Source organism: Lissotriton helveticus, chromosome 10 (assembly GCF_964261635.1).
Source record: "Lissotriton helveticus chromosome 10, aLisHel1.1, whole genome shotgun sequence".
Classification (NCBI taxonomy): Eukaryota; Metazoa; Chordata; class Amphibia; order Caudata; family Salamandridae; genus Lissotriton; species Lissotriton helveticus.
Window position 1 is genome coordinate 961490194 of NC_136071.1, and position 23275 is coordinate 961513468.

General features: G+C 45.9%; 1 protein-coding gene across 2 annotated transcripts in view; it reads right to left on the bottom strand.

Moving 5' to 3' along the window:
• Window positions 1-597: 597 nt before the first annotated feature.
• Window positions 598-23275, bottom strand: part of DUS3L (dihydrouridine synthase 3 like) — a 241275-nt gene continuing 218597 nt past the window's right edge. For both annotated transcript variants that reach the window (XM_078663631.1, XM_078663632.1), the window contains exons 12-14: window positions 19293-19481; window positions 2690-2818; window positions 598-744 (exon numbers count right to left, since the gene is read on the bottom strand). In XM_078663631.1, coding sequence (XP_078519757.1) covers window positions 672-744; window positions 2690-2818; window positions 19293-19481 — 391 coding nt within the window. In that variant the 3' untranslated portion in view covers window positions 598-671. The remainder of the gene's footprint in view (window positions 745-2689; window positions 2819-19292; window positions 19482-23275) is intronic.

The following is a 23275-nucleotide window of genomic DNA, read 5'->3' on the forward strand; positions in this document are numbered from 1 at the left end:
GTTACTATTTCAACCTTAATTCCTCTGCAGGTTCCCTCAATGCAAATGCATGTCTCCAAGGAGTCGCCAAGTTCAACCGCAACTCTCTCTCATTGATAAGCATGCTCTGTTTGTCCCTATAGACTGAAGTCAGCGTTAAGATGTGCTGCACGACTTACAAAGCAGTGACCGACCTCGCAGCTTCCAGTTTGGATGGAAAATGTAACATGTTTGAGTGCCATTGCAAGTCAGCAAGCTAGAGACGTGTAAAACAGAAAAACACCATTGAGAAAACCTCCAGATAATTGCCTAGAATCTGTATGCATTCTACAAATAGTATACTTACATACATCTAGGTACAGAACATGGGCACCACAAATATTCAAACTTATGTTTGCAATTCTGATTCCATACTGCTGTGTAACTGAAAAATGTAGGGGAATCAACTAGGTCTCTAAAATGTCATGCTGTGGTAGACAAACCGATTTTCAGGCATTTTATCATGCAAGTCTGTGAACCTTCTAGTGTCTTCCTTCCCCCGTTTGCACCAAAAACCCAGTACAAGATACATGTTTCATACAGGACCCAATGCAGCAATAAGAGTGAATCCACGTTCCATTAAAATAATCACGTTTTATTTAAAGACAATCACAGCAGCACCTAAAAGAGTAATCAAAAGACGTAGTGGTGTTCTATTTATAGGAGTTGGCCTTATGTTTAGGAAGGAAGGTGAAGTTTTGAGGTACGGGTCCCAACAACATCTCACTGCAAAAAAAGAAAACATGTTGAAGTCACAGTGAGACGCAATTGTTTACGACGTTATAAAATGCAAGTGTAATACATCAGCAATAACTTATGTGCGTCTCCCGTATGACCTCTCCCCCTCAAGTTTCATATATTTACAGAACACCAATAATTTACCTACATCCTGCAAAAGCGTCCTCTTTGTGCCTTTGCCCGCCCCCCCCCCCCCCTCCCTCTCCCTCACACTGAAAACGTTCTAGACAGACCATCCACCGGTCCATAAGAGAATTAAGCACTCTAAACATAATACATTAGACTTAATGTTGGCAGGCAGTGTCCTAAATTTAAACATCTACTTCATTGCTGGAATAAAGTGTTTTTTTGTGTTTCATTCAGCTCCCTTTATCTTGGAAAAATGACACCTTGTCAATAGCAGATAATCGAATTTTAGCCACTTTAGGAATTCTAAAAGGAGCCAAAACACCACTATTTCAATAAATGCGAATCAGCTGAAGTCTTGATCATTTGGCCCTTAAGAACCACAACCCACATATGGCATTCTTCAAAAGTGTGGGTGTGAGGTACCCTTAAAATCGTGCACCTAAAAGACAACTCAACAACACGCCCACTGACGGTTGGATCGGGGACAGTGCTAAACTTCAATTTCACGAGGCAAGTGTCCCAAGAGAAGGTGCAAATCAACATTTCAAAAACGCCGTCAAGTAAGGCAGAATTAAGTGAGTTTTAGGGCAGAATTACAACATTTAAAAAGATTTATTACAAAAATTAAAAGGTGCAATACAGAGATTGTAAAGTGCAAATGTTTAAGTAATTGCCACAAACGCCACTCTATGCTAATTGATATGAAAACAAATAGGGAAACCCAATATTCCCCCAGCAAACTGGGAATGAATTCTAATATAGAGAAATCGTTCTTGGAGGAGTCACTTATAATAAATAGGACTCACTGATTCATTATGTAGATAAGGAACCAGCTGGCCGATTTGTCCGGACCCCATTTGGAAACTGTTTGCCTTACATTTGGAAGATTTTGATATATTCTTTTTCAGAGTGAAGTTGGTGATCTTTCAGGGGACTATCCATTTTGTCTTTGTCACCTGAGTACTGAATGATTATCGCATGGACTGTTTTGCCTTAAGAAACAAAACCTTCCATGCATTATCCCCTCTGACATTTGATGAAAACTTTCTTCATCAGTCTGTATTTTTTTAAAAATACATTAGGAATGGACACTTTTGGTTTAAAAATGCATATTTTATTGGGTGGATATACCGTTCCCACTTGACCATTTTGAATATTACAAAATCTACTGGTTTGTTCAGTATGGATCGGAAGTGCTATTGAAAACCTTTTATTAAGAACCCTGATTGTATGTTGGATAAGTAATATATTGTGTTATGTTATTTTTAAAGAAGAAAAAGAAAAATAGAAAAGTAATATCTTTTCTGTGAAAAAGAAAAAAATATTGGTTAGCACTAATGCACTTTATTTTTAGGTCGTGTGATTGTATATGGAATGATTATACTACTTATGCAAATTCATTGTTTATTCTGACTTGTATTTCAATTCATGAATGAAATCACAATTATCAGTTTATTGATTAAGTTACAAAAACAATGTAGAATGGGCAAAGCAAATGTTGAACATTTCTACTATGTCTATGGTGCCGTGTGGAATGTTAAGCACGTATATATTGCAACTAAGATGGCTGCTCTCCTAATGTGGTCAAGGCTGTAAAGCGTTTTTGACGACATGCATTCAAATACATTTAACTGAGAACCTTAGAGTGCTGCTGTCCGGTTCTCTGCACAAAGATTGGACTTGGGAGATATACATGTTATATCTTAAATCAATCCAGTTAGCAAAAGACTGTCTGCATGTCTATGCGCCTGGCTTCATGATGTACACATTTATTTCAGACAACATGCTTTGTTAAATGGTGTACCTTATTTTGATCCAATCATTCACATTTTGGCTAGCCATTAAAGTCTCCAAATAGTCTCTGCCCATGTAGTAGGGTGGTCTTTCATTGATTTTGTGAGGTACATGTTCCAACAAACCAACTGGAATATATCTAAATGGAAAAACAACAATATTGTCAACAATATAGTTAAACAAAAGTTCTGTAAATTAGGTATACTATAGTAAAGGCAGATGGACTGCTAGCTTACAATCCCAGGTCATGAAAAAAGTTCACCCTAAAGGCGAAGAGATTCAGTTTTATTGTTGATGGACAAGATAATTACGTAGGAGAACGGGAACATACTAATTGAAACAGGGTAGACTGATTGTGTAGCCACCAGTCCGACAAATGCATGTGGGACATTTGTAAAGATGTTATGAAATGTACCAAGCTTTCCTAGTGCATCCCAAAGAACGATGGACTTTCAAAAGGAATGATGCCCTTAGTAGCATTCTTTCAGTGGAACTTGTAAATACGTCACACACAAAAAGCTATTGGTGGTATTGCCCAGCATGGAGAGATTTATTTTACTACCACACAGCACGGATACCTATATCCCAAAACTCACTACATTGGGAGCATAATGCTTTCAGTGTTTGGTCATGTCTTACTGCCCTCTGTTGATAGGGGGGCAATCCCTCTTAAAAAAGAGGAGGCACCTAAAAATATCATCCAGTTGGTAGCACCCAACGGACAAATTACTTGTTTTCAGTAACGTCTTTTCTGATAGAGATATAATCTAGCCGCAGATTCCTTACCTTTGAACCTTCAGGCGTCAGGCTGGATATGGAAGATTTTTCTTAGCAGTGCCCATGTGCGCAGGTGGGTGGAGTCGCTCAACTTCACGTGGTGATGTGTTTTTCGTGACATCCGCATCATCAATATAAACGCCACTATGGCGCCTTGACATCACACCAGAAGTGCGGAGCCATGAAGTGACTGACCATGGTGTGTTAAAAAAGAAGTTGGGCCCTGAAGGGGACCAGCCCTGAGACTAAAAACAATTCTGCAGTGTGGGGAGGATGGGTGGGTAGGTAAGAAATCATGTCTCTACCAGATAAGGCTTTACCGAAGGTAAGTAACTTGCCCACCTGATAGAGACATCCTAAGTATGGTACAGGACTGTGCCCTACTACATTTTATGTTTTGATAATTTTGTGAATAACTACAAAATAAATTCCTTGTCCGGCTGGACATAGGAAGAATATAGTTAGAAGAAACACATACAACATACAAAAGTTTACAGGCAAAGACTGAGCAAAGTTGGCCACTTTTAAATCAGTGTGTTAGTTGTAAGTATTGCCAAAGTGAGAAACACAACGAGATTATACACAATGGTAAGTTGTGAAAACAGTGTTTTCACAACTTACCATTGTGTATAATCTCGTGTTTCACAATTTACCATTGTGTATAATCTCGTTGTGTTTCTCACTTTGGCAATACTTACAACTAACACACTGATTTAAAAGTGGCCAACTTTGCTCAGTCTTTGCCTGTAAACTTTTGTATGTTGTATGTGTTTCTTCCTAAGTATGGTACAGGGCTGTGCCCTACTACATTTTATGTTTTGATAATTTTGTGAATAACTACAAAATAAATTCCTTGTCCGGCTGGACATAGGAAGAATATAGTTATCTATTATGGTCTATATGTCATTTCTCTCCGATTCCCTGAAAATGCTAAGGACCCTTGTTCTTTGTAATTTATTGGGGATATGTTAATAGGCATCCTGCAAGTCCAGCGCTACCATCCAGTCTCCCGGGTCCAATGCAGACCTGACCTGAGCAAGAGTGAGCATCTTGAACTTCTCCTTTTTGAGGAAGTAATTGAGGGCTCGGAGGTCGAGGATAGGACGAAGGCCTCCGTCCTTCTTTGGGACCAGAAAATAGCAAGAACAACTACAGCATATTTCTGGCCCGGCAACCCTCTCTATAGCTCCCTTGGCAAGAGAGTTTGGACTTGCTCGTGGAGTAAGGCAAGGTGATCCTCCGTCAGTCGATCATACACTGGAGGTATGGATGGAGGGGTAGTCTTGAAGGGGACGGAGTAGCCCCTTTGGACTATTTGCAACACCCACCCGTCCGAGGTGATGTCTTGCCACTGGTTGCAAATGATCCTGGGTAATCGGACTAGGAGGGTTTTGTGGTGGAGGAGGGGGATCGTGGCTTGGCTTGACTTGACTTCTGGCCTCCCGACCCTCGTGGTCGAGGTGATCTGAGTCCACGGCCCTGCAGAGGTTGACCTTGACGGGCGCTCTGGCCAGAATAGGGTTGGTGCGGTTGGTAGCCCCTTCCGTAGCCATGAAAGGAGCAAAAAGCAGACAAAGGCGGGGATGTAGTGGTGAGGCCCATGGACTTGGCCGTGGGCTGCGAGTCTTTGAAACACTCAAGTGAGGCATCTGCTTTGTCTCTGAAGAGACGGAGTCATCAGAGGGCATGTCCATAAATTAGCTTGGACATCCCCCGAGAAACCAGATGTTCTCAATCAGGCATGGGGACGTACGGCCACCATTGTGGAAATCTCTCTGCCCAGCAAGTCTGTAGTGTCCAAGCCACATCGGACGGCAAAGTTCGCTGCATCTGTCCCGTCTGAAATGGCTTGGGAGAGTAGAATTCGGTCCTCCTCCGAGACTTTGAGGAATACTGGGTCGCCTGGTGCAGGGCGATGGCGGCGGGCAATCGTTCTATTAACAGGAGCCCCTGTGCTGTGCTTGGACCAGATGCCCAGAATAATGTCCGTCAAGGCCTTATTGAAAGGCAGAAAGGGTTAGACCTCTGTCAAGAGGTCTGTGAACCACCACTGACGTGGCCACTCCCGAGCTATGAGGATCATCTTTGTTGAGGACTGAGACAACTTGATGAGGACCGCCGGGATCAGGATAATCAGCAGGAAAGCGTAGAGACATATGCCGGACCCGTTAATCCATAAGGCATTCCAGAGACCCTGGCTGGAAGAACTGCGGTGTGAAGCTTTGGCATTTGCTGTTTTCTGCCGTGGCGAACAAGTAAATGGCCGGAGTTCCCACAGTTGAAAAGTGTTTTATATGACGCCGTAGTTTAAGACCCACTTGTGGCTTTCTTGCAGGAGTCTGCCGAGTAAGTCTGCCTGGGCATTTTGGACACCTGGCTGGTGCGTTGCTGTGATCTTAAGGCCCCTGACTAGAAACCACTTCTAGATTGTCTGGAACTTGTGTGACAAGGGCCTGGACATTGTCCCGCCCTGTTTGCTGAGGTAGTAGATGGTTGTGGTGTTGTCTGTTTGATCAAGCAGGGAGTGGAATGTGAATGACAGATAAAACACTTTAAGCGCCAGATAAACCACATGCATCTCGAGGAGATGGAAATGGTACGTTGATTCCCTTGCTGACAATTTTCCCTGAATTTGGAGGGGATCCATATGGGGCCCCAATCCCAGTAGTGAGGCATCCGTTACTATGGTTTGTGGTGGAATCTCCTGATAAAATAGAGTACATTTGGAGTACCTTGGAGGAGATTGGATTGATAGCACCACCATGTGAGGGACAGCTTTGCATGGAGGGCTAATTTTATCCTGTCTTTCCTACTGTCTGTCAGTTGGTCCCACTAGTCTTCAAGACATTACTGAAAAGGTCTCATTTGGAGACTGGCATTCATCATGAAAAAGATGTGGAAAGCCGTTGGACTGAGATACTGTTCTCAATGTGAGATGGGAAGCTTTCATACATTGCCCAAGTATCAATAAGCGTTTCTCCTCCAAAGGACGCACTTTTGCCCTAATTATGTCGATGAAGGCTCCCATATAGTGTAAAGCTTGAACTGGGACAGAAAGAGATTTGCTTTGAAGTCCTAGTCTCTGTAGGAGATCCCAAGTCCAACTGTAAGGAAGCTGAGCTTTCTGAGATGTGGACGCCTTGATTAGTCAATCGTCTATCAAGGGGTAGGAGAATATCTTGTATCTCCGGCGATGGCAGCCACTACTGCCCTGCACTTGGAGAACTTCCTGGTTGTTGAATTCACACCAAATGGGAGGACTTGTTATTGATAATGGTCCTGCTACACTATGAACCTCAACAACTTTCTATGCTTTCTGGCGATTGGTATATGAAAGTATGCATCTTGTAGGTCAATGGAACAGAGCCAATCCCCCTGGTGTAATTGGGAATAACATTTGGAGTAATGCCAGCATCTGGAACTTTTCTCGCCTAATCAACTTGTTAGCTGTTTTGAGGTCGAGAATGGGTCTGAATTTGTTCTCGTCTTTCTTCTGGACGAGAAAGTACCTGAAATAGATGCTGGTTCCTCGTCGTTGGCGAGGGACCAGTTCCACTGCCAGCTTTTGTAAAAAGATGTTGACCGCTCATAACAGTGGGAGTTGGTAACTGGATGGCTTTGGAGGTATGGACGGTAGAAGACTGATGAAACGCAGACACTATCCATTGTGACAATACTCAATACCCAGGCATCTTGCGTTATGTTTTGACACTCTGCCAGGTAATATTGCGTGCTTCCCACCTACCAGAGTGGGAAATAGAATAGGGGGAAGCAATAATTCAGGGCTTTGATCCAGGTTGCTGTTTGCCCCCTTGAGAAGTCTGTTGGGTAGACCTAACTCTAGGCTGCCATCATTGGTACGATTGATTGGGACGTTGGTGCTGCTGCTGCACATCGCTTTGCTGGCAGCCCCGATACCACTGAGAGGTTTGACCCCTCTGGAAATGGTGGAAGCGTTGATGTAGCTTTAAAGATTTCCTTTGATCCCTAGGTCTTTCTAAACCGACTGCCTTGAGAGTGTCTATTTCTGTCTTTATTCATGCCATTGTCTCATCTGTATGACACCTAATAGAGAGGTTCCTCAGAATGGCAGATTCAAAATTATGTGCTGTGATTCTGGCTTCAGGGATGTTAGGTAAAGCCAGGAGTGTCTTCGAAGAGCGATGCCCTGGCCGTACTCATGAGCTGCTAATAAGGAGGAGTCTGCTGCAGCACTAATGACCTGTTTTGAGACCATCAATCCCTCGTTCAGGATTTAAATGAAGTCTTTCCTCTACGGAGATGTTCAGCAAACTGGTTCATGGATTCCCACAGTGCCATGTCATATCTGCCTAGCAGGGCAGTGGCGCTGGCTGCTTTAATGGAGGTTGCTAATTTGCTGCACACTTTTCGGCCCACAGCGTCCAACTTCTGACTTCCCTTATCAGAAGGAACCATAGAAGTGGCGGTAGTAGCATGTTGTTTCTTTGCCGCCATGACAATCACAAAGTCTGCTGTAGGATCTGTGTGAAGGAAAGCTGGATCCAGCTCCAGAGGGCAGTATTTCTGTGGGGCCTGAATGGTGTTGTCTTAACCAAGGCTGGTGTTAGAAACATCCATATCTGGTTCAAGGAGAGCTGGCACTAGAGCTGGTACTAGAGGTTGATCTATATTGCAGAGTCTCGAAAATGACCGATGTCATTGGTGTTGGAGTCAACATAGGTATATTGAGTTTTGTTGCTCCTCTCTCAAGGACTTCTTGTAACAGGGTGGCATCATCCACCGGTGAAATACATGAAGGTGGAGAGTCAGACAGTGTTGGCGAATAATGTCCAGTAGAAGTAGAGGATCTTGCCTGAGAGCATGAGTGATGATGATAATGTTGATAATGGTAGGAGCACCTAAAAGAAGTAGACATGCACTGTGAGCTAGGACAATGGTGCCTAAAATGATGTCACAATCTGGAAAGCGATCTTCTTAATGTGACTGGAGCCTGCGGTAAAGGCAGCAGTGGAGGTGAAGTTAGAAGTCGTGGTGGAGAAGGCGATAGCGGAGTTGAAGGAGAAGATCGGTGAACCACTGAAGATGGAGAATATATTCTCGAATACCCCAAATATAGTGAGGAGTAGATTCATCTTCTCTTTTTTTCTAGCCTTCTATAGCCTCGATGACATGGAAAGAGTTCTCAAAGTCGATGAACGTCAATGACTATGTCGACCGGCTAGTCGACGGTAAGCATCAACGATGCCTCGATGTCGGAGTATGCATCGACATCAACATTTGCCTGTGCCTCCACGTCGATCTACGCCAGTGCCTCGGCAGAGTCCTGGACGTCGAGCGAGGTCTATGCATCTGTGAAGCAATGGATGACGTCGATAGACCTAGCCTTGATGCTGATCTTCGGTGCTTGCTCGATGTCATACCTTGGATAGACTGCTAACAGGTCGGGTCCGTACCTCGGCACGACGTTGATGTCCTCGACTTCGACCAAGACAATGTCGCGGTTGTGCCTTTTCTTCCTGGCATACCCTCAAGAAGCCTGATAGAGGCCTGACCCTCTCCAGGTCCTGAGGTTCATATTCAGATTGTGCCTGTAGTCTACTTTGCTCTTCTATTCCATTAAGGCAAATCTTCTCACGGTCTCTCAGGGAGAGTCTCAAAAAGTTGCTGCAGTGACAGCAAGACTCAGGCACATGGCCCTCTGGCAGGCAGATTAAACACACCTCATGTTGATCTGTCTTTGCCTTCTTTCTCCCAATGGCTGGACACTTGTCAAAAAGAGTTGGCATTGCGTGAAAATTGTAAAGAGCAAAATTCAGTTAAGAATTTTGAAGAAATAAACCAAATTTTGGTCGAGCTTAATGCTCCAGGTTCCTGTCAGCAGGAGCCAGAAAAAAGAACTGAAGTAACTGTCACCTGCTGGGCATGATGGAATACTGGTGGTATCTAGGTTCTTAAAGGCACAGTGTCATTTTTAGACATATAATGACAGACGGTGAGGCTACTCTGTCTTGCTCTCCATCTCTATAATGAAAAAGGGTTTGTGCGGGATATTTATACTATTTGTCAAACTAACCTCAAAGACTTTAACCGGGCATTTTTCTTCTCTTCCTGATGAAGAATCTGGCCATTGTAACCTAGGTAAATAGCCTGCATAACTTATCTTTCTCTTAAGTGTCTTTGCAGGCCTTCCTGAAGAAAGGCGAAAATCTACACTTACGAAAATAAATTTAGAACAACTGCTCTGGGTCCCCGCATTTGAGCGGGGCTATCCATCGCTTATGATTATAAATGAAAATCCCCTACGAGAACATTTACAGTTCCTTAACTGGAACAGGACATTCCATTAGTCTGTGGAAACAAGATTATGCTAGAGGTTTTTTAATTTTTTTAACAAAAACAATACAGCAACCACATAAATATCCAGGCTAGGTATTTCACTGGATAACTTGTTTATAGAATAAGTGACCTAGCCGCATTGTTTTATCACCACTTCTGTGAGAAACAAGGGGGCATTCATCTGAACAAGGGAAACAGAAAAAAGGCAATGCTTTATTTATAATGGTCTCACAAGCAATCTTGAACTTGCAAATTATAATGCTATGTTATTTACATATTTCACATCGCACAAAAGGCATGGCAATTGATCTGTGAGAAAGAACCCCTTTGGAGACGTTATAATCAGGAACTACAACACCCAGAATGCCCTACCGGACAAAAGTGACCTCCTTCACAGCTGGGGAATCGGAAAACACCAACCTCTCCTGTTTATTCACAGAGGAGTCCGGAGCCAGAAGGAGGAGCCGAACCCGGAAGAAGATGCGGGACGCCAATAAGGACTGACATGTCCCAGGAAGAGGCGTCTTGGACCAGCGAGAAGGCGGAGCTGAAGACGGCTGAAGACGGAAGAAGACGCGAGCGTGGAGGATGCCAAGGATCGGAGCAGGGAACAGCGAGCCGAGAGCCAGGACAACGTTCCAGACATCGAGGACGCGGGGGAGACCGAAGAACCCTGGTCGGAGGAGTGGTGGTGGTATCCCCCGGAGGACGCTGGAGAGCGTGCCGTGACTCTGGAGAGTTACAGTGGGGCCGGTGAGTGACACCGCACCTGGGGTACTGTTGAGGGAGGTGGGAGGTATCTTCTTAATGCAGGTGAGGGGAGGGAGTACAAGTGGGGATTGAAGCCTTGAAGTACGTGCATGCACCACAGATACCTTACTCAGCCATCCTATTATCGTACTCTTCCATTTGCACAGCTCTTGACATAGGATTTTGACCTACTGCCACCTCAGACTCTATCTCACGGTCTATTCCTTCCATCTTCCCTCACGCCTAGTTCTTAACCCCTCACTACTCTTTCGTTTCTACTGAGCACTACCGGGTGTAGGGGTCGGTTAAATATTGTTGACCCAGAACACTGACAGGCCCCATTCTTTCTCTCCTTCTGGTGAGCCTCCGGGTGAAGTTACGCCACGGACGCCTCAACACCCCAAGAACCTCGTCACCCAACCAAAGAGGGCAGACCAACGCTGGCATCGTCATCTATCGCCTCAGGAAGCGAGAAGACCCCAGAAGAAGAGACTTTTGACCCTGTAGTAACACCTAGATTGTGTCAACTGCTAATAAAGAGACTCCTTTTCGCCAATATATCCAGCCTCCGCATCTGTATATCCGCCCTGCCCTCCCACAAGTGGTGTCAGAAGTGGGATATAGCGGAGACATGGAGGCTGCCCTTACAAAGATGGCGGAACACCAGGAACATTTGGGCAAAGTGATGGAACGATTCCTACTCGTAGTAGAGGAAGATCGGGAAAAGATGCAGAAGGCCATAACAGGACAAGGCCAAACGCACGGAGCCGCTATGGATAAATTGGCCGAAGTTTTGGGCAACGAGAAAGGACCTACTTCCCTTCCCTCTATGGTGATGCAGAAATATGTCAGCGGAGAAGATCCGGATTTTTTCTTTAACAATTTTGAGCGCATAGCCACGGCCCCAGCATGGCCTGCAGATAAATGAGGACAATATTTGGGTCCTCTCCTGTCAGGTGACTTACAAGCAGCCTACCAGGCAGCAACAGTACAAGGGATAGTGCCCTATGCAGATATCAAACAATGTATCATGGAGCGGTTGGGAGTGGATGACGAATCATTTAGGATAAAATTACGCCAAATCAAAGAAGGACCACAGGAAACACCACGTGCTCTGTACTATAGGGTAAAGGACATGACAGACCGGTGGTTAAAACCAGCTACCACTGATAAGGATGGTATTATGGCTAAAATCTATTTAGAACAATACCTGGCTTCCCTCCACCCACCCATACAAAAATGGGTCCGACAACAAGCTCTCCTTACTTTGGAGACCGCTGTAGAAATAGCCAGTGCATACAACCGTGCTCAAGAAGTACAAAAAGGGCGAGAAGATCCACAGTGGAAGGCTGGGGGACCAGGAACCCATATGCTACCCCGACCCCCACCACAAAAAAAACCAGAGACAGCGACCATTATTCCAGGGGTTGCCACCCCACCTCCTGTATTCCGTCCGCCCAATCCAGGACCACAGTGTTTCCACTGCGGTGGATTAGGTCATATTGCTAGATTCTGCCCCCAGAAAGAGGAACCGATGGAAATAGGCGTAGTCCGGAATTATTATTGTTCCTCATCCAGCAAGCCACTTACTCCTTACCACTGCGCGGTAAAAGTCAATGGACAACAAACCCTGGCCTTAGCGGACACCAGATGCCGCCAAAGTGTTATACGACCCCAAGACCTAGAACCCTGGATTGGACACAGCAATGGCACGGTGGCCATACGCTGTGTGCATGGAGACACCAAACAGTATCCAACCACTCAAGTCCAAATACAACATGAGAACGATACGGGTACCTCCTTAAAGGTGGGGCTCATTCCGAACCTCCCTGAACAAGTAATCTTAGGGAGTGACTATCCACATCTTCCACAAATGATCCGGCATAACCCAAATAACGGAGAAGAATGGTGGGCTGAAGCTCCCTTTTCAGGAGAAGAAAGACCAGATTGGCCTGTCCCTAAACCAAGGAAAAGCCGTAAACAGAAAAGAGCAGAGAAAGGAAAAGGCACAATGTTATTGCCGGCTATACCTGCAGAAAATCCCTGGGAAAATGACCGAAGTTTTCGTGCCACCCAAAGAGAAGATCCTGTTCTTCAAGAAGCCTGGAAAAATGCTTTAAACCACGAAGATCCCCTCCATGTAGGTCCTTACTTCTTTATCAAAAATGGGTTGCTGTATAGGAAAGGAAGTCCTACCCAAACGCCCCGACTCTTGATTCCCATGCCCTTTAGAGAAAAGGTTTTGTTTCTGGCCCACAGCCATTTATTAGGGGGACACTTTGGAGCTGACAAAACAGAAAAACAGATCACTGAGCGTTTTTATTGGCCCGGTATCTTTCAACAAGTCAAGAAATACTGCAGGGAATGTCCCATATGCCAGAGACACAGTAGATATATGCCTCCTCGTGCTCCCTTGCATCCTCTTCCTGTTATAGAAGAACCCTTTAGTAGAGTAGGCATAGACATAATCGGTCCCTTACTACCTTCCAGAAGTGGGTGTAGGTATGTATTGGTCCTTGTTGATTAAGCCATCAGATTTCCGGAGGCAATAGCCTTACGCCGGCCAGATGCCATCAATATCGCTAAGGCTATGGTAAACGTATTTTCCCGAGTGGGGTTTCCAAAGGAAGTCTTAACTGACCAAGGGACTCCCTTTGTATCAAAGGTCATGAAACAAGTGTGCAACCAGTTAGGAATACATCAGATTAGAACATCCGCCTATCACCCACAGACAGATGACCTGGTATAAAGATATAACACCACCCTTAAGACCACGTTAAAAAAACTATTAGATCTAGAGACCAGAAAATGGGAAGATATGTTACCCCTGGCCCTGTTTGCTATCCGGTGTAAGACCCAAAAGAGCACCGGCTATTCCCCTTTTGAGCTGTTATATGGCCACAAGCCTAGAACATTGTTGGAAATGGCTCAGGAGAAATGGGAAAGCAAACCAGACAATGCCAAGCCCATAGTTGATTATGTGTCCAGCCTAAAAACCCATCTAGGACAGATTAGGACCATTGTCCGTAATAATCTGGAGGAGGCCCAAGTAGCTGAAAAAGCTCAGTATGATAAAAAAACAAAGGAAAGGAAGCTTGATGTGGGAGATCCCGTTTTACTAACGATGGCATCATCGGATCACAAATTATTGGGTCAGTGGCAGGGTCCCTACATAGTCACAGAACAGGTAACCCCGGTTACCTATCGTATTGAGCTAGATCCAGCTCGGGGCACTTCACAAATTTATTGAAAAAATGGGAAGGTCCTATACCGGTTTTGGCAGCAAAAATAGGGACAGAGGCACCCTTGTTTGATCAATATATAGACCCTATTCTTCCACTTCATCTTAAAGACGAGCTAGCCCATGTTCTTATGCCCCTCAGAGAGGTCTTTTCCTTAACCCCTGGAAGAACTACCTTGGTAGAGCACGCCATCAAGACCCCTGTAGGGAAAAGGGTGCGTCTTCGGCCTTATCGTATACCAGAGGCACGTCGCCTGACTTTACGAGAGGAGATACAGAAAATGATCCAAATGGACATAATAGAGCCATCCATTAGTGAGTGGAACTCGCCCATTGTCCTAGTGCCGAAGCCGGATGGCTCGGTTCGGTTCTGCATTGACTTCTGAGAGGTCAACAAAATCTCTGAATTCGACACCTATCCCCTACCAAGGGTGGACGAGATGGTAGAAAAGATAGGGAAAGCCAAATACATTAGCACGCTTGACCTGTGTAAAGGGTACTGGCAAATCCCGTTGCGGTCCCAAGACAGAGAAAAACCTGCTTCCTCCACACCGAGGGGTTATATCAGTTTAAGGTATTACCTTTTGGATTACACGGGGCCCCAGCTACATTTCAGAGAGCCATGAACTGTATCTTACGGCCCCATGAGGAATATGCCGGAGCATACATAGATGACAGTCATCTACAGCGACAATTGGTACCAACATATGGACCATTTGTCAGGTGTAATCAAAACGCTAGGACACCATGGTCTCAAAATCAATCCCGCAAAAAGTTACTTAGCAGCCCAGACCGTGAAATACTTGGGGTATTTGTTAGGAGAAGGAATGATGCGGCCTCAAACTTCCAAGTTGACAGCCATCTCCGAAATTCCTTTACCAAAAACTAACAAGCATTTACAATGCGACGGTTTCGCCTTTGTAAAAGTTTGAGCTAAGGCATTGTAAATGACAAATTTTGTATTTATGTGTTGGTTTTGAAAGCAGATAAATAAATGCATTGTCATTTACAATGCCAATAGCTTAATCTCTCTTGCTGCAGAGCCCGCATTCACCAACATTGTGTGCATTATTACTACAGATGTTTTAACGTATCCAGATTATTGGAGATTAAGGGAAACCACTCACTTAAGTAACAGCCAACATGGGGAACTAGCTTATTTAGTTAAGCATGTGTGGAAATAACATCCTCTTAACGATGTTGCCAACGAAACAGGGGCACAAAGTAAACTACTCAGCATTCATCCAACCAAGGGGCTTCCATGTCGATAAACCTGGATATCTTAATACTCCACACACTTGTTGGCAGGGTATACCCGAAGTGGGTCCCTTGCTCACTTTGCCACTGGATTCAAGCTAGCCTTGCTGATTAGGGGTGTTACCCGAAAGCGGCCCCAGGATGCTTGTGTCCGGTTCAGGGAAGACCTGGATTGGCAATTTGGGCTGGACTGTTCCCATGAGGCACGGGGTCAAGACTGATTTGCATATAGCTGGGTCTGAACTGAGGTGGCAAAGTGAACTAAAGAACGATGATTGATTCAACCCGATCTGTGACTTGGGGCAAGTGTCTGAAAAGTTTCAGCAATTCATCTCCTTGTGTTTGCTATTTAATACTCTAGTCTACACTTAACTTTAAAATCTATCCATGTCTGTGGATAAACTGGCTGACATTCAGAATCTCATTGCTCACTAGTCTAGTGGTGTTCTTACTACAGTTATGTGACAAAATAACCATTTCCCTTGACATCCAGACGCTCGTGCAATCATCTGCAGGATAGAGCAGCAGATATCAAAAGCACTTGTGGTACACAAAACACTCCAATCCTTAAAGCTAGATGTGACCTACTATGGTCTTCATAAGGTGGGATAGCCCCATTGATGTCAAAAAATAACTGACAGAGCCAACCCTCCTCTGCAATCTCCACTTTAGCCACAGGGACGAGTCAGACATGCTGCAAGGGACCAGGAGTTGAAGTGACTAAACATGCCTTCTTGCCATTGTGCCGGCATGCGTGAAAAAAATGGATGGAATGGCTTGAAGCTTCCTAACAACATGTATTCTTTGAGCTGTTGAGTTTCTAAAATGACTGTTTTAAAAACAATAGCACTGTTTACTTACATTGCTAAAATCTACATTTTGGAAGCAGGTTTTATCAAAAACTTTTTCCGCATTTTGTAGCGGCCTATTAGACTGTTTGTAATTTTAAGAACTTAGTCACAGTGCTTTATGTTAAAGACTGGGACCTCGTATCACTAAACATACGCAAGTCACTATTCACCCTGCAACAACCTCGTCTACAATGCCATTTCTGTGTTGGCTAAGTACCAGATCAAACCATACAGGCTTCAAGAAAGTAGCGAAGAAAAAAAAACTTTCAAAAGTTCCGACTATTGTGTTTTACGCAGGGAGCCTCAATCAAGTAACATCAAACAAGCATCTACTCCACTGGTCGGAATAGAAGCGATTTTCCATTTTAAACGTTCAGAAAGAACCGGCAGTAGACAGGAAGCGTTTAAAACGTGCACAGGTAACTAACACCGGCCTTCAGACGGACTCTTAGGAGGCCCCCATTAATTTGTTACTTCTTCTCAACTACTTAGGCTACAGGCAACCTACTTTGCAGTGGCGTGAGCTCCTCACAAGGTTCATAAACCAGCAGCATAACAGTGAATATATTGGCCTACTGAAAAGATATTGCTTGTGGTTAAGAAACAGTTACTACATAAGGCAACTTAAACCTGTGCAACTGCCCGAAATCTGTATCTGGAAGGAAATGGGGGGGCGGGGTTTTAAAAGTAACAGCATGTTTGATTTCATGTATATGCTAAGGTTTTAGTGAGTGCGTTGGGGTAATAATGGCCGTACTATACAATAAGGCTACTTTGCGAGAATAAAGTTAGTTAACGAAACCGCGCTTAATATGGCAACTTTACCTGACTATAGTGATAATAGGCAACAAACTCTGAAAGGGTGCAGTTTATAGTGAAACCGGTAATAAGGAAAAACATAAAAAGACGGTCTAACACGCAGTTAGTACAAACTTTCCAGCATAAGACACCATTGCACTTTCCACGAAACAAGGAATACATTATAGGGCAGCGTCTAGTCAACGCCAGGTGGTTACCGTGAATTATAGTAGCGAGGCATCCACAGCCTCCCGCAGGTGGTAACGCATACCACGCACAGCATGTTCAACTGACACAGGCAATGTCTAAGCCGGAGAGCAAAACACCGCCACCAGCCGCCATCCGACACATCCATAGCTATCAAAGCACGATACAAGAACAACTGCAGGGCCATAGCGATCTGCCGAATCACGGGAACACCCTTCCAGTGTTATTAGAGGGCTTTCTTAAACCAGAAGTTACCGTTTCAACATTAAACACGGCTCACCTTCCTCTTCTTGGAAATTTGGACCGCCATCTTGCATCTTGCCATTTGTAACATTGTAGCCACGGAGACGACAATCGCGCAGCCCACCCCTGCAAAAGACACGTCCAAAATGGCAAAAACATGCCAAACATAAAAAAAAAAAAACATCCGCCCACCGCCGCATGACGTTCTAAAAGGGGCGGGATGCGAAAAAATCTACGGAACGCCCACGAATCTGGTCCGACAATTACGGACAGATCTCTCTTCCAATGGCTAGCCTCCATTTATGGAACTAGCCAATGGAAGAGAGAGGTGGGACAAAGCCCCGTACTGGTAAACATAAGATTTCGCCTGCGCGAACACTGCTGCGCAGTGCTACGCCAGGCAAAACCTAAAAAGGACCTCAGAGCCTTTTTAGGACTGCTAGGCTATTATAGGAGGTTTATTCCTAATTTCTCCCAAATAGCGGCACCCCTCACAAATCTCTTACAAAAAGCGACAAATGCTGAGACACAGTTAAACCATCCCACCCCAGAACTGTTAAAAGCCTTTGAGGTTCTAGAAGGGTCCCCGACGTCGGAGACTGTGTTAGCCAGTCCCGACTACTCACTTCCCTTTGTCTTGCAGACAGATACGTCTGACCAAGGAATAGGGGCGGTCTTGTCCCAAGTGACACCCCAGGGACAAGAGCAAACCATCTTATACAACAGCCGGAAGCTATTCCCAAGAGAACAGAATTACGCTGTTATAGAGAAGGAAGCCTTAGCCATTAAATGGGCACGCGAAACCCTGAGATACTACCTGGAAGGGAGGGAATTTACCCTATTCGCGGACCATGCACCCTTAGAATGGCTGGCCCGTAACAAAGGAAACAACGATAGAGTGATGAGGTGGTTTTTAGCGCTACAGCCATACAGGTTCCATACACGACATCGAAAAGGAGCTGAGCAAGGGAATGTGGACTTCCTGTCAAGGTATCCCCAAGGAAACACCCCTAGTAATAAGACAGCAAGGGAAAGGGGATGTGAGAAAGAACCCCTTTGGAGACGTTATAATCAGGAACCTCAACACCCAGAATGCCCTACCGGACAAAAGCGACCTCCTCCACAGCTGGGGAATCGGAAAACACCAACCTCTCCTGTTTATTCACAGAGGAGTCCGGAGCCAGAAGGAAGAGCCGAACCCGGAAGAAGATGCGGGACGCCAATAAGGACTGATGTGTCCCAGGAAGAGGCGTCTTGGACCAGAGGGAAGGCGGAGCTGAAGACGGAAGAAGACGCGAGCGTGGAGGACGCCGAGGATCGGAGCAGGGAACAGCGAGCCGAGAGCCAGGACAACGTTCCAGACATCGAGGACGCGGGGGAGACCGAAGAACCCTGGTCGGAGGAGTGGTGGTATCCCCCGGAGGATGCTGGAGAGCATGCCGTGACTCTGGAGAGTTACGGCGGGGCCGGTGAGTGACACCGCACCTGGGGAACTGTTGAGGGAGGTGGGAGGTATCTTCTTAATGCGGGTGAGGGGAGGGAGTACAAGTGGGGATTAAAGCCTTGAAGTAGGTGCATGCACCACAGATACCTTACTCAGCCATCTTATTATCGTACCCTTCTGTTTGCACAGCTTTTGACCTAGGATTTTGACCTACTGCCACCTCAGACTCTATCTCACGGACTATTCCTTCCCCCTTCCCTCACGCCTAGTTCTTAACCCCTCACTACCCTTTCGTTTCTACTGAGCACCACCGGGTGTAGGGGTTGGTTGAAAATTGTTGACCCAGAACACTGACAGGCCCCATTCTTTCTCTCCTTCTGGTGAGCCTCCGGGTGAAGTTACGCCATGTACGCCTCAACACCCCAAGAACCTCATCACCCAACCGAAGAGGGCAGACCAATGCTGGCATCGTCATCTATCCCCTCAGAAAACCCCAAAAGAAGAGACTTTTGACCCTGTAGTAACACCTAGATCTGTGTCAACTGCTAATAAAGAGACTCCTATTTGCCAATATATCCAGCCTCCGCGTCTGTATATCCGCCCTGCCCTCCCACATGATCATTGCTTGATCCCTTCAGTTCGCTTTTCTGTGACCGGTAAACCTCAACAATGGAAAAGTATGATTATAAAAGATGATTGTACACAAGAGAAGAAATGCACAGCTTACCTGCATAAAAAGGAAAGCCATTCTAGCATGAACCTTCTGGTTTTCTCCACTCCTTGAGTATCTGAACCCCAATGTTCCAGGCCAAAGTTGGTGAAATCCTGGAGGGTGTCCAACCTTTCTTTAGAAGAAATATCCCAATGGCGTTGCTCTTTAATTTCTGTGAAAAGCCAAGGCTTTACTAATGCCCCTCTGTACAAAAAAAAAAGATATTTGTTTGCACTAGTGTATAGACATGTTTGTTTTCCTGACACAGGAAATTATTTAGGTGTAATCTAAATTACTATTTTACACACATCTATCAGCAGAGTCATCAACAGCTGGTTCAGTCAATTTATATAGTTAAACCCACTCTCATGAGGTGGGTTTATTAAACCATTTGGAAGAATGAAGTGCTCTAGAATCACATTTGTTTGAGATATGTTAATACTATTATTATTTCCACTTATAGACCACAAGGCTACCCAACAGGTTTCCAGGCGCTGAGTATAGGTACAAGTGTCTAACTGAAAGATTGAAATAACCAAGTTTTAAGGTGCTTGCGAAATAGCAGCAGAGATTTACAGTGTTTTAAGATTAAGACCCAGGTATGCGAAGGAGTGACCTCCTTATGCGTGACAGGCAAATTCTAGGCATGCTGTGATTTTCAGATCTCAGCCTACCGCTGGGCTAGTAGGAAGAGACCAGATCTTCTACATAGAGAGTGCCAAGTCCAGTTCTAGATTTAAAAATGAAACCCTCAAAGACTCAGACCAATGTTGTGGACCCCAGAGCTGTGGATTCCTGCCTAAAACCATAACCTCAGGTTTATCACTGTTGAGTTTAAGAAAGTTACTTTCCATCCAGGAAGCAACTCATCTTAGATCGAGGTTCAGGGAATCAGGATTGTATCCCTGTGAAAATGACATAGAAAAAATTGTTTGTGTGTTGTCTGCGTAAGAAAACATTAGATGGTAGTGCTGAAGTACAAAATTATTTGTTTAAGGAAGTTTCAATTAATTCTACATTGGTCATAAATACTCACCCAAAGATTTCACTGCTGGAAAATCTGAATCTTAAAAAAGACCCCACACTTTCCACAGAATTTTTTTTCATTTTGTGATTTAAAAGTTAATTCTTAAAGTTTGTTTTAGGGTTTTGCAGCACTGGTGAATTAATGTTTTTCAAACCTAGAGAACAAAGCTTCATATCTGCATGAGACATAGCCAAAGAAAAGGAGCAAACGACAGTCTCTCTTCATCTTCACATGTTTTGTTTTTCCCTCTTTATTGTAACATTGAGTTTCAGCAAGGATGATTGACTTTAGGTACTTTGATAAATCCTTTTTACCTTCTATGTAGTTTACTCACTGCTGTAACGCTTAGTGTCGGGGTAGGTGGGTCCTAGCTGGTACTACACTCTTAGCTTCAAACCATCCCCAAACCCCAATTCTTTTATCAGTAAAAACCGAAAGCACACTGATAAGGGAACAGGGATGGGTTCAAATGGAAAAAGTGGGATTAGTTATTCGTATGAGTTACTTACCTTCGGTAACGATGTATCTGGTAGAGACGATTCTAGCCGCAGATTCCTTTCACGTAGAATTATCCCAGGCTCGAGACTGGATCCGGAAACTTTTCTGCCACAGCATCCCTGCGCGCCGGGGGTGGGGCAACACCACGCGTCTCCGCCCAGGTGTCGTCCGGGTACATGACGTCAGCGAGGTCACATAAGACCCGCCTCGGCGCGCCTACGTCAGTTTTCTTCGGAGAACTTTCCCGCACCACAACACGGAACCACCAGATAAAAAACTGTGGAAGCATGGGAACAGTATGCGAAAAGTGGAACATTTGGAAAGAAACGGTGACTAACAACACCACCCACAGTAGTGTCACACCGTAGAACCCAAGGCAGGGAAAGAAGAAGAAGAAAAAAAAACACAGAGCCCTGCGCAACCACCCTGCCAACACATAGACAGCCTCCCACCCCTGTGCCCCAGAGGCAAGAAACATGCATAAGGGCATGGTACACTTAGGAACCCTCTAACCCCATCCTGAGCAAGGAAGGGGACCAGTCCCAACACAGACAGGGACAACAAACCTCCAAGCCACCCCAACAGAAAGGGCAACCACCCAAAAGGGACAAGGGCAACACATGGCCAAATGACCCTGAAGCAGAGGATAGCAATAGAAGGAAAGAAGGGGAGGGAGGACAGGGATAGAAGGCAATCCCCCCCTAAACTTGGAGTAGCCAGAGTAGCAGGGCACTGAAACTCCAGGACCCCATCTTCCAAGAACCAAGGAGGAATGTGTGTTGGACTTGTAAAGCGCACAGCTGCCCGTGAGCGTCCCGGCGCTGAAGACCGCTGGGGAACCCGTCCTGGCTTTCCCTGTGAGATGGTCCCTTCTGGGTATCTCCAAGGTGAAACCAGGCATCCCCGGCGTCTGTGGGGGGCCGTTGTAGAGATGAAGCAAGCTTAATGCCCAGAGTTGCCGAGTGTGATCCCTGGTTAGAGTAGGCACCGAGGCGAGAATTGTCGAGTCCGCTGACCCTAGGTCCACGAACCTGCCGCGTCGGGAATTGAACTCTGGTCCCGGGCCGTTCTCTGCTTCCGGGTCTGCTGCCTCTAACCAGTGAGCCACACCACTGGACCGCCCCCAGACGGAGCCACCCTTCAAGAACAAAGAAGGTACTCACAGGAGATCCAGCCCCCCACTGGGAGGCGAATACCAAGGACCAACCGAAGGGTCCTCGCAGAATAGGGGAGGAAGGGCGGGCCGCGAAGGAATCTGCGGCTAGAATCGTCTCAACCAGATACATCGTTACCGAAAGTAAGTAGCTCATACATCTGATAGAGACTACTAGCCGCAGATTCCTTTCACGTAGAATAGATACCCTAGCAATACCCCCTGGGAACGAGGGTCTGCGAAAGGACCCCACCAGCCAATACAGAACAGAGGGTCCCACAGGGAACCTGATCGGTGGACCAGGTAGAACCTCGACTCTCCCAGGCAAGGGAACCCCCCCCCACCCCCAAACAGACCTCCACCGACACCAAAAGGATGTAGGAGAGAGAAGAAAGCTGAAGAGGAACCAAGGGCAAGGGCGGAGAGGCCAAAGCCTCCCACCACCCCACAAGGCAACACGGCTTCCACCCAATGCCAAGACAGGAAGGGAGGAAGAAGAAGCATAGAAGGCGCAAGGAAGCGAGGGAAAAGAAGGTTAACCCACTCCAGGTGGAGAACAACCTGCCAGCCAGAACAGCGGAGGCAGTCAAAGCCGCCAGAAGCAAGAAGAACAGCCAGAGGCCCAGGAAGGCAGAGTAGGCGGCGCCTGGCAAGGGAGAACATAGGATCATCCCAGACCTCAGGGCAGGAGCAGGGAACTTCAGCAGCACAGGAAAAACAAAAGAGCCACGGGGAAAAAAAACCACCCACCCCAAGCAAGCAGAAGGCCTAATCACAGGGCCAAGTCGACGCAACAAGTCCAATACACATAATCAACAAAAGGGCCGTCCAGCAGCCAACAATGCCAAAGTCCCAAGGAAGGACGCAAATGGCCAGAAACACACTCCACAGCCAGAACAACAGGCCTAAGAAGGCCCAGAATCAACCCGACTCAGGAGTCACTGAGGAGGGGACGGAGGAGGAGGAGGAGGATGAGGAGGAGGAGGATAAGACGGAGGAGAACGGAGCCCTGCCTAGAGCCTCTGGATGGCGTAGTCGGCCGAGGCATGGAACAACAGGCTGCCTTCAAATGGAAGGTTGATGAGTCGCTCCCGAATATTCTCAGGAAAAACTCCGTCCTGAAGCCAAGCATGGCGACGGAGAGCGACTGAGGACGCCATGGCCCAGCCCAGCACCTCTGAGATGTCCAGAGCGGAGCGGAGAATAAATGCCGCAAGCTCCCGGCCATCCAACGCATGATGCCTTATGTCCACCTGACCACCCTCCTGGGACGCTGTGGATCCCAGAGACTTAGCCTAATCCCACAAACAAGAGGAGGAC